General features: G+C 42.3%; 1 protein-coding gene across 1 annotated transcript; it reads right to left on the bottom strand.

The window, feature by feature from the left end:
* Positions 1 to 4,585: 4,585 nt before the first annotated feature.
* Positions 4,586 to 5,655, bottom strand: LOC148017760 (uncharacterized). Its single transcript, XM_087662164.1, has one exon. The coding sequence runs from the start codon at positions 5,288 to 5,290 to the stop codon at positions 4,844 to 4,846; it is 447 nt and encodes a 148-aa protein (XP_087518290.1). The 5' UTR covers positions 5,291 to 5,655; the 3' UTR covers positions 4,586 to 4,843.
* Positions 5,656 to 11,514: the final 5,859 nt, after the last annotated feature.

The raw sequence follows: 11,514 nt of genomic DNA, 5'->3' as shown, positions 1-11,514 counted from the left end.
AGCCAGAGGAGAGATGAGGACCTGTGCTCAAGCACACAGGTACAGGAAGGCACGCCAATCGCAACACAAAGAGGGCAAGGGAAAAACCCCCATCGTCCCATTTTGCCCCTCATGGTACCTACCCCCACAACAACAATGCCTACCCAGAGCACCCTGGCCATGGTCGATGCCACTAATCTTATGGCCTGAGTACAATATTTCATTAACAAGGAACTGGCTCAGACAAAGAGCATAGAAACCCTGATTATAGCAAAAAAGACTGGTAGCAAGAGATGTTGAGACAAGACCTTAAGTGGCAAAAGGTGGAAACTTCCACAATTCCCATCCCCAGAATTGTGACGGCACTCGCTAACTACAATGAGTATGTCGCGAAGCTACTCTCTCAGCTGGAGAAAGCCAAGGAGGAAAAGAGAATAGCGGTGGCTAAGTTGGAAGTCAAGAAAGAGTCAATGGCGGCCCTCCAGCTGGAAAAAACTCGACAGGTGGCCATGTACCAAAAAGAAGTTAGCGAGCTAAAGGCAAAGCTCAGTACCAAGGAAGAAAAGGAGAAAACCTGGAGACAACAACTCGAAGAGAACCAGGAGCTGGTTGTGCTACAATGCAAATACAAACTCTTAATAATGTAGCGTGTGAGGATCTGGAAGCTCAGTTGAAGAGAGTCCAACTGGGCATGGAGGAGCTTGTTGCAAGAGAAGTAAAAAGAGAGTAGGAATAGGAGGAGCATCATCGAGAGGTCAAAGACTTGGTAGTCAGGGTATTCTTGGAGAAGATAAGCAGGAGAGGCTGGAGAGAGAAATCGAGCATTTGGAAAAGGAGGAGGTAATCACTCATAAGTGGAAAGAATAGGTCGGACATATAAGTCGTGATGATGGGGTCTCATGGGAATTAGTCTTGGAAAGAAATGGATCACACGGTTAAGGTGGTGGAAGCCAGAAGAGCACATTGTATGGATGATGGGGCTTTTGAAGTTAGTGGTTGCAGCATCCGAGAGTGCCTGAAAAGAGAAGATGTACTCTACGTAGTGGGAGTGTCTACCTCACCATGTAGTGTATCGTACCTGTGCTGATGGAACGGGGAGCTGGGTCTAAGGCCTAGGTGTTGTCCCACACTTGAGGACCCCGTGCGTGCGAAAGTGAGGTGGGGTGGTTGTGGCTCAAGGAGACAGGTCCACCAACTGTAGGCGCGAGTGTTACCTCCCTAGGTATATCATGCCCTTGAGGTGCTCTAAGTGTGTGTAGTGGGGGATCACAAAGAGCTAGGGGGTTAGACATGGAGCTGACCGACCGAGGCCACAGAACGTGCCTAACTTGAGAACCCCTAGATACAGTGTTTGTGGTCTATATGCAGCTCACTGTGTCTTCATGTGATTTCTCTTTCCATTTCCATTCTCTTTGTTTTTCTTTTTGTTTTGTATTTTTTTTTGTACAAGTTACTTAGTCATGATAGAAGTTAGTCTTCGTCATCCGAGTGAGATGGAGAAGGAGGCTCAATAGATTTGTTAAGGAATTGGCGGCTTTGGAGATACCCCATGATGTCTAGGAGAACTTGAAGGGTGGTGGTGGAGAGGAATGGATGATTGTAGTGGCCAGGTGAAGCAGCTATCATTCATATCCTCTAGAAGAGCTAAGCCAAATGAAGAGTAGAGTAGCTCGCATCATTAGTCAATGAGCCATCACGCAACTATCTATAGCATTAGGATCAAAAGGGAGGGCTAGGAGGCCGCGCTCTTGCAGAGTGGGGTCTTGCCTAAGGAGTATCCTAAGCAATCTAAGGTAATTACAAGTGGTAATAAAGGTGGGGCCAGGGCGTGAAGAGAATTCATTGATAAAGTGGACCATGGTATCATACAAATTTTTTGATGTGAAGATAAGGGCGTCTTCATATGTAGTACAATGTGGATTATAGATTATCGAGAAGTTATATCGACCGTGGATAATTGGGGTCAAAATCCACTCCTACCCTTCAAGGGTATGGATTGAACGTTGGGTTATTCCGCTCGAAGGATTGAGTGTTGCAAAAGGCCATGCAAGTGTCCGTGTTGATGTCATAGATCCGCCTTCTCTATGTAGGTTGGCGTTCATAATTAGGCACAGACCTTGGCACTTCAAAAACTCCGTTTTGCCAAAATTCCGCATCTTCAGTGCCCCATACGTGGGGTTTTACTCTCTTTCCTTCAACCACTTCTCCCCGAGCATGCCATCGATATTAATCACCTCCTCCACCACCTTGATGGCCAAAACTCTACGCAGGGTGGTGGGGAATTGGAAATTAAAATCGAAGGGATTCAGGGCCGTTTCTTGTCTCTCCCATATCACAAGGTTAGCATGGAAGCTTGCTAGGGATTCGTCATTACATGGTCAGATAGGTGCCGGTGGTGCTATTACTCCTCTTGCGTTCCATCTTCTTGTTGTTTTCTCCACCATTTTTTTTCTTCTTTCTCTCAACGCCGCCTTTCTTTCTGCTGAGGTATCTACTTGTTGCTTCTTGTCAGGTCGTGGGGAAGGAGGCAGTGGGACAAGCTCTTCCTCGTGCGGTTGCATTTCAAACTTCATGTCAGCCTCCTCCTCCTACCTTGGCTCTTGCTATGCCCCTTCTGTGAATTTGAGTGCGTCCACTTCTTGTGGGGTTAAGCCTGCCAGTAGGAGATAGTGAGGTTGCTCTTCCAGGCTAAGGCCAACTCCCACAGGTTGTGGTGGCATCTACAAGCCTGCTCTCAAGGCCCTACGTGCCATTCCTGGCTTCTTCTTGACAGCTTCTATGGATTCTCTCTCCTCAGCTTGTGTGACATTCAATAAGGTATTTAGGAAGGCGCCTTGCTGTGTTTGAAAGCCCACTTGGGCGACCTCTGCTATGCTTTCAACGAGTACTTTGTCTTTCTCCACTTGAGCTAGACGACGCGCTAGGGTTTTCACCCGCCGTTCATTGCGAGTTGCCCACTTTTCTGCTCTCTTTGTCATCTCCTCGGAGCTCTCTCTCTGCCTCTGTGCCCTTTCTCATTGCACCTTCATCAACTCAAAACCACAAAGGTCTTGGCACTAGCACCCGCCTAAGATGGGGATCATCTTATGCGACAATGTCACCATGTAAACAAAACCGGGCAAAGGAAGACGGAGGCAACCTCAATGAAAAAGTAAATGAAAAAACTCATTTGGAATAGTGCAAAAGAAAACTAGCTAGGTCCTACATTGGCAAGGTTCTCTCAAGGATGAAGATGACCTTCTCTACGAGGAACGATTCTCCCTTAAGTGAGATAAGCACAAAATATTCTAGCAATGCTCTCTCAAGGATGAGAGACACCTTTCAAACGCTCTCGCAAGGAAAGCACGAGGTACAATGTAATTCATTTTATAAGGCATGCGTATTTCCTTTAGTGCAAGTTGTAAACTCTACACGAACAAAGGTAAAGGGATAAGGCAACTTGAAGGGAGTAAGGAAAGCCATGTTCAGGTCACATTGTAGTAGCCGTAAAGAACAAGACGACGGATCCGTCCAACACCATATTCAATTTTAAATGATGAATCCGCCCATCAACCTCTCTCTAAGCAGGGATCCGTCCAACATGATATTCAATTTCAAAAGACAAGTTCCCTCAAGGACAGCAACAAAGAGAGACCCACCTCAACGACATATTTAATTTCAAGGGCCGATCCCAATCCCCATCCCAACCCCCACAAGGGCTTGCACACAAACTCAAAAAAACCATCGAACTATATCCATCCCTCCTTTCAACCTCTCCACATCAATGCCATGGGACTAGCACTAAAACTAGGAGAGGGATAATGTTAACCTCAACACAAAAAGAAAGCATAAAAAGTGAAAAAACACAAGTGCAAGTTGAGTCACCTAAAAGAAAGGCAGCTCTAAAAAATTAAGTCAAATGTAAAATCATATTTTTAAATGCAAGGCACTCCTAAAACTGTTGTAAAAGAGCGTCAGGCTCTAAGATTCATGGAGAAAGCTGGCAATAAAATTGACCTTTTATATGGTTAAGAAAATGCGAAAAGAGCAACCACAATCAATGATCTTTTCTAATTGGATTACTCTCTCCAAGCTATTTGGTAAATAGTGGCATAACTACAAATAAATATACAATATTTCCAATGGTCTAACAAGATTGAAATCAAGTTTTCTCAAACATGCATTAGTCGGCTAATGCTTGGAAAGAGATTATTTCATATCGTTATTTGCATGGGTGTGGAAGAGAGAAAAGCAATTCTCCATTGCTATTTCACATTTGGCTTTTGTCCATTCAAATTAATCCCACTATTAGTTAGTCGATTCAAATTAGTTCTAAATTGTGCAAATAGGAACTAGAATGACACACCTAGATTTGTTCCAAATCACATGAATAAGCACCAAGATATTATGGGATAGCTGCTGAATTGCAATACTGAACAATTCTACTCAATTGAAAAAAGTCATGAGCACCATGAGACCTTACGTGACATATTGCCTAAAAAGCTTACAAAACAACACAATAACAATAATATATGCAGACTCATTCATACTCGAAGTCCGTCAAAACTACCCAAATCAGTAATTCCTTCCTATGACAAGCGCCCCAGGAGATGCACGATCTCCAATATACCCTAGCCAGAGAAGCCACTTAAAATTCGAAGGAAACTGAGAAATATACACTGGTTTGATAAGCAAGCAACCCAGCCCATGTACAAATAACAGCAGCAGCCTTCAAAAGCAGTAGCTTCGTAGGTGTGTTTTTACAGGCTGTTGAGGAGGAGGAGGAGGAGGAGGTGGTGGTGGTGGTGGTGGCGGCGGCGGCGGCGTGTGTGACCAACGTGACACATTCGGGGATGATATAATTCCTTCTCTTTATCACCCCAAATTACGCAGCAGTATTGAGGGTGATGTGGGGCGGGTGCGTGCGCTCGCGCGGGAGGGGATTGCCTTTCTCGTCGTAGAGGACCAGGCCCGAGAAGGTGGGGCGCTGGCAGCGCTCGCCCATCAAGATGGCGCGCTGCCACACAGGCGAACGCTGAGGGGTCCCTGGCGGCTTGTTGGCCCCGGGGGCCTCGCCCACCCCGCTACCCCCTTCCATGCTTTGCTGCTGCGGCGCCTTCTGCTGCTGCTTCCCCTGATCCGGGCTGCTCTCGCCGCTGTCGCCCGTGATACGCGTGGTTCGCCTCCTCCAGCACGTCGCGCACAGGCTCACCACCAAGACTGTGGCGCAGACTCCCATCAGAAGCCCTCCGATTTGGAGGAGCTGGGCCAGATGCGGGCTACTGCTGATGATGCCGTGGTGAGATAGTGAAGCAGGCGTCCATCTCGCCATGCGGAAGCCAATTACCTGCTTCTTTCACAATGAAAGGGAGAGAGAGGAAATATGGTCACGCAGGCGCAGCTACGAGAGAGAGAGAGAGAGAGAGAGAGAGATTGTGTTGATGTTTAGACAAGCATCGCTGGCTGGGAGCTCCACATACGAGAGAGGGAGAGAGAGAGAGAGCGTGTGTGTGTGTGTGTGTGTGTGTGTGTGTGTTGCGGGGCGGGGGGGAGGGGGAGGGGGGTGTTCAGACAGGCAAAGCTGGTGGTTTCCACACGCGAGAGAGAGAGAGAGATAGAGAGACGGGGGAGGGAAGGACGTGGGGAAGAGCGCTGATTCTGACTATGCAAAACAGTGATAGAGAGTCGGCCCTGGCCGGTTTTTCATGCCGCCTTGCTTTTGTACCGGCACGGAGAGAGAGAGAGAGAGAGAGAGAGAGTGTGTGTGTGTGTGTGTTTTCGGGCGGGGGGGGGGGGGGGGGGTGGTTTCTGGCCGTGTGACAACTAGCCATCTCGCCCGGTTTGACAGCTTTCGTTTTGGTACCCTTCGCAAGCCCCTGTTCACATGCGTCTGACTGTACCGCAAAAAAGTTCTTTCTCATTGCAGTTGAAAATCACCCAACAATAGAGTTTCCTCAACGGTAAGGGTTATACCACACTGACTACTTGCTATGCTTTTTGGATGTAGGGTAAAGGGGTCAATTGTTGAATGAGGATAGTAGTAAAGCGGTTTTTTGACCCTCCAGGGGTCAATAATAAAACACTCACTGTTCAAAACAAGAATATCAAAAAAGGGAATGGTTGCAACAAGCACGCGAGGCTGTCAAGAGAACAAAGGTTGAACCCCATTTTTCAACTAGCGCACATATTTTTTTCCAGGCATGCAATTGTAATCAAGCTCGTTAGTAGAGATAACCCTAGATGTGCGTGTTCATATTAATCTCAAACCTACAAATTTTCTCTTTACAATGAACATCCATTTGCAAAACTCTTGGTTGTTCAACTACTCAGCCCTTTACCTTATAGAAAGTAAAGTGACATGCGGCACATTGGTTAAGCCTCATCCTTGCCATAAAAAGGAATACCTTTATTTATTAGGCTTTACAAAAGTCTAGTAATGACCAATGTGTGGCATGACCCTACAACATTATGCAACTACCTCATTATAGATTTGGAACCAAACACCTAGGATTCCCACTTGTTGGCAACAACAAGTACAAGACTATTGCAATATCTTTTAATGATTACTTACAACAAGATGAGGACACCAAGAGAAAGGAAACCCAATTTTCATCATTTATTAGAAGTAAAAATCTAGGCACTATCACAACTCCAATATGGGATAAGTGTATCACTTCTAGAGCACCATCCCTTATGGTTGTAGTTTGAATTTGTATTCATGTGTGTGTGTGTGTGTGTGTGTGTGTGTGTGTGTGTGTGTGTGTGTGTGTGTGTGTGTGTGTGTGTGTGTGTGTGTGTGTGTGTGTGTGTGTGTGTGTGTGTGTGTGTGTGTGTGTGTGTGTGCGCGTGCGTGCACATACATGCACGCATCACCCACATGTGTGTGTAAATTATAGATATGTATTTTCCCTTTTAAAAAAAAGATAAGATACTAGAGTCTTGGGTACACCCTTCCAAAAGAAATTAGGATTTACTAGAGCCCTTGAAATAAAACATTTGGCTTACCTCTCAAATTCTAGAAACATTGTAATGGTCCAAAGAGATCCTATAATTGATTTTGAAGGCTCATCATACCATATGTAGGGCAAAAACTTCACAGTTTGATGGCAATGCTGCTACCAAGTTTTATTTTGATGCATCAAAGGGAAAGCTGAAGAAAGAAGTGATTGTGTCTATTGAGGATGGTGATTATAAGTGTTAGGAACACATGAGATTGTTAGGGCTTCAAACAGAAGAGCACGTTTTTGTTGATATTGCTCTAGGGTAGATGAGCCAATCATATGTCACCCTTAGAAAGCTCTGCAAATTAATCATCATTTTGGAACAAGTTTGATTAGCATTTGTGTTGATGCTAACTCGCAACCATAAACTTGAAGAATTTTTACACCAAAGCTACATTCAACTCCATCAACAAAGATTTGAAAACCACAACAAAAAAGGGCCACTTAAATTATGGTAATGGGAGCCATATAAAGAAGAACATTCGTGGATGAGTAGAATGTCAAGGTTTGAAATTCCACCACCCACCCACCAATGGTAAATGTTTAAATATGTTGTACTAGCCACAAAAGAAGCTCGATGCTATAGTAGGAATTGAAATTCTTTCTTAGCATGGAAGTGGAATTCCTAATGGTATTTAGCTTATCCAAAGGTAATATGCATTGGGCATCTTTTACTAGATTTGGTATGAAGGCATGCAGACCAAGATAGCCCTTTAGATGAGAATTTGAAGCTTATACTAGAAAGTGGGCTTGAGATAGAGAATGCAACTCTATATGAGTAAATGGTTGACATCTTAATCTACTTGACCATTACTAGGCCTAATTTAAGCTATGATGTGATATTGTCAATCAATTTATAAAAAAGCCATGGAAGTCTCACTTCGATGTAGTGAGGAGGATCTTGAGATATGTCAAGGCTACATGTGAGTACAAAGGTAGAGATATGTCTAGTAGAAAGGCAGAGCATAGTGGTGCATATGTGAGATAACTTAACTTCATAAGCTATCACAATGTTTTGGAATTGCATAGGGATACAAAAATCAAATTCTATTATGATAGTATGAGTAGCGTGCAATTGGCAAGTAATCTAGTGTATCATGCTAGGACAAAGCACATTGAGCTACACTAGCATTTCACTATGCGATGAACTTAAAGGGGCATGATTAATCTGATGCACATAAAGACTAAAAGACCAAGTAGAAGATTTCTTTACCAAGTCACTAAGTGCACTTCGAGCACCCATTCTTGCAAGAGTGGTATGCACATAGGTTGGAGTTAACACAAATAAGTTGTAGGTTTATGACCAATCTAGAGTATAGGAGAGCCAAAAACACTTAAGAATAGGTTCCTACATAGATAGCCCCAACCTCAAGTATGCTAATAGCCAATGCACAACACAAGACCCTCATAGATGAGCCATTGCGTCGACACCCGCTAATATATATGATCCTTATAGAAGAAGAGCTTCATGTTGTAAGTCATATCTTCAATCCATTAGTACTACTCGGTGTAGGCACATAATGGAAAACACACACACACACACGCATGCGCATGATGAAAAAGAAAAAACATAGAGGCCCCATTAGGATCGTCAACTTTTTCACTCAAGACTAATGTAGCTTTATGATGTACTTTTTATTTGATCCATTGACTATAGATGCCAAGAACATATACCGAGTTTGTAGGAGACAAAACTTGAATACACCTAAAGGAAAAGGGATGAAATTGTTTAAATTCCTAGTCATAACTAGGAGGGGGCAAGGCAACAACCACTTCTCCCCTCCCCATCATCATCAACCAAGACATTCCATCATCATGACATTCAAGGAAGAAGCCATGAAGAACCACTAGTAACACCAAACCTTGTAAAGTTTTTTAAAGAAAAGAGTACCTTTAAAACCCACCTCATCTAAGCTCAAACCCCATCAAGAAGAGTTACGCATTGGACCTTTAATCATCTTATAGACTTTCATTGACAACAATCATAGTGAGCTTGGTTCTTATTTAATAATGATATCGTCATTAATGCTTTCCAATATAAATCACTATCATCTTGGCCCTTATTATGTTATACACACTATTGTACATGTGACTCAAGTTGAGAGCCAAAGGTTTAATCCTCATCAAACTTTGTACTTTAAATATCATGTAAGAAAAGCTAAAAACATGTTATAATGATGTTGTATAACATTTAAAAGAGAAAAAATAGACAAATCAAAGCTAGAAAAGGAAAGAAATATAGAGAAATTCATACATGTTCATTACATTGCACCTACCTGTGCTAACTTGATGGCCACTTTCTCTAAACCCACACATACTTAGGGCGCATCAAGGGCAAGATAACCGAGATGCTCCTACTTGCCTACTGTTAGACCTAACCCCCCTAAGTCACTTGTATCTTTCTCCCCCTATAGCTCTCTTTAATCACATGAATGCCAAACAAACACTAAGGAAAGAAATACATTTTTCTACAAGAAAAATATGCCATTCACAAACTACCATGTCAACTAATGATTGAGTTACGATGGAGGCATACACTTCGATGACCACTCAAATGAAACTTGAGTTACAATGGACACATACACTTCAATGACCACCAAATGAAACTCTAGTGTTCATATATCTAAAATCTTGTCTCTAAGATTCTTGACAATATTTTCATCCATCCACCATATAATTACCCTTGTTCTAATAACAAAAGTCAACAATAACTTATCAAAGAAGCAATATTTTGTACTTTATATCCAAGTACACATACATACACCACAACCTATCCATGGATTTGGGTCCGCAAGTGTGGGACATACCTAGGAATTTTCAACTCATCAAGTGTTAGAACCATCTATCAAGCTAAGAATGCATATCTTGTGTACATTAAGAATAGCACTTCTCTTAGGAAGTTATTATGTGTGAGATTCTAATGTAGGTATGGAGAGTTACTTAGGGTAAAACATGTGACCTGAGTGTGAGGGTTAGAGCATCAAGCTCATATCTCTCATATGTTATGTTTTTATGTATGGAAGAGGAGAAGTTGTGTCACAATGACTAAACCACAATTTACTTCTTTGTATTGTGTTGACTTCACTTTGATGTGGATAATAATGAAAGAAGAATAGAGAGAGTAAACAACTCTCCTTTTGCAACCTCCCTATTTCAATATTTCTTATTCTCTAGCGTCGATTAGCACAAAGACTTTGAGGATTCAGGTCCATCGATTGGTTCTCACTCTTGAATTATCGAAGGCATTACATGCAAAAAAATTTGTGAAGTGGAATGACTTATGAGGTAGTAGAGTGCTTGATTTTAGGAAGGTGGAATAGATTTCTTAAACATTTAATCTTAATCCAAATGAGGCTGATTAGATAAATTTTGTGCTAGGAAAGAAAAAGAAGGGTCGTTGAAACATCCTTTTCAAGAATAAGTGCCTAATTAAGCTTGCAATTTGGCATTTAAGTAAACCTCTTATTTCATATTGGTCAAAGAGGAGATTCAAATGAAGAGATAACTCTTTCTTTTTAATAATAAAGGAGAAGTTTAAAAAGAGGTATCTCAATTGTAGTGTTAAAGCATGGAGGAATAGGGTAACAAGAACTTCATGGGCAACCCCTTTGTCCTAGCTTACCTTGTTAGGATGGAGAGCTCTCAATTGAATATTTCCACCAAGATTTGCTTAGCCAAGTTTGGTTGATGTTCATTGATATGCCTATTGTGTTACAAAGTAGAACCTATTTTGGAGTGCAAAAAGACTCACACCTTTTGGAGGAAGTTACAAAATAGGTCAATCATATAACTTCTTTGAAAAGTGGAGTATTGGGAGATCAACGTAAGCTTGATGAGTCCTAGAAGTTTTGGTAGTTGATCATGACTTTGAACTTAGAGCTATTTAGAAGCTCAAAATTAAGATAATATCTTCGCAACAAGGTGAGAGAAAACAAAGTTTTGGGTGATGAGGTGGATTCTATTACAAAAGACAAGGATGCCTAATTAGATCAAATCAAGGTTAGAAGGCATATTTTGAAGGTTACTTAAGAAAACAACTAAGATAAAATTTTTAGTAGCCTCTTGAATTAGTTTCCTTTTGGTATCATTCACCTTTGATGTTGTAATTACCTTTAATATGTAGAAATTATACAGCATAGCGGATAGAATCTGAGCAAACAAACAAGCTGATATAAAGATGGCTCTGTCCACTCGTGCACTTCCACAGTGAAGCTTAGATGGTGATCTAGACAAATGATATGCGAAAAGCTTAAGGGTAGCTCTGGAAGAACTTTGACTGGGTAAAAGATAGATTGATGATGGCTTTAGAGGGGTCTTCCTTTTATAGCCCGGGAAGGTAGCCTGTTCAGCATGTCTTGACCATATTATGAACCTTCCCTAGTTGGCCAGGGAATATTCCAAGAAATATTTTGTTTATTGTCAAGCCAGGGGCGTTGCCCGCCTAGACCCCCTTGACACCCCCAAGCGAGGAGTTGAATTTTGCAGCCCTCGAACCCCAAAATAAGGGTCTCTGATAACTCCCACACCCCGCAACTTGATGCATTATGCCTTGAGT

This window comes from Lygodium microphyllum, chromosome 21 (genome assembly GCF_053477565.2).
Source record: "Lygodium microphyllum isolate KBCC chromosome 21, Lygodium_microphyllum_v1.1.10, whole genome shotgun sequence".
Taxonomy (NCBI): Eukaryota; Viridiplantae; Streptophyta; class Polypodiopsida; order Schizaeales; family Lygodiaceae; genus Lygodium; species Lygodium microphyllum.
The sequence above is the reverse complement of the archived record's forward strand: the minus strand, read 5'-3'. Positions and strand labels throughout refer to the sequence as shown.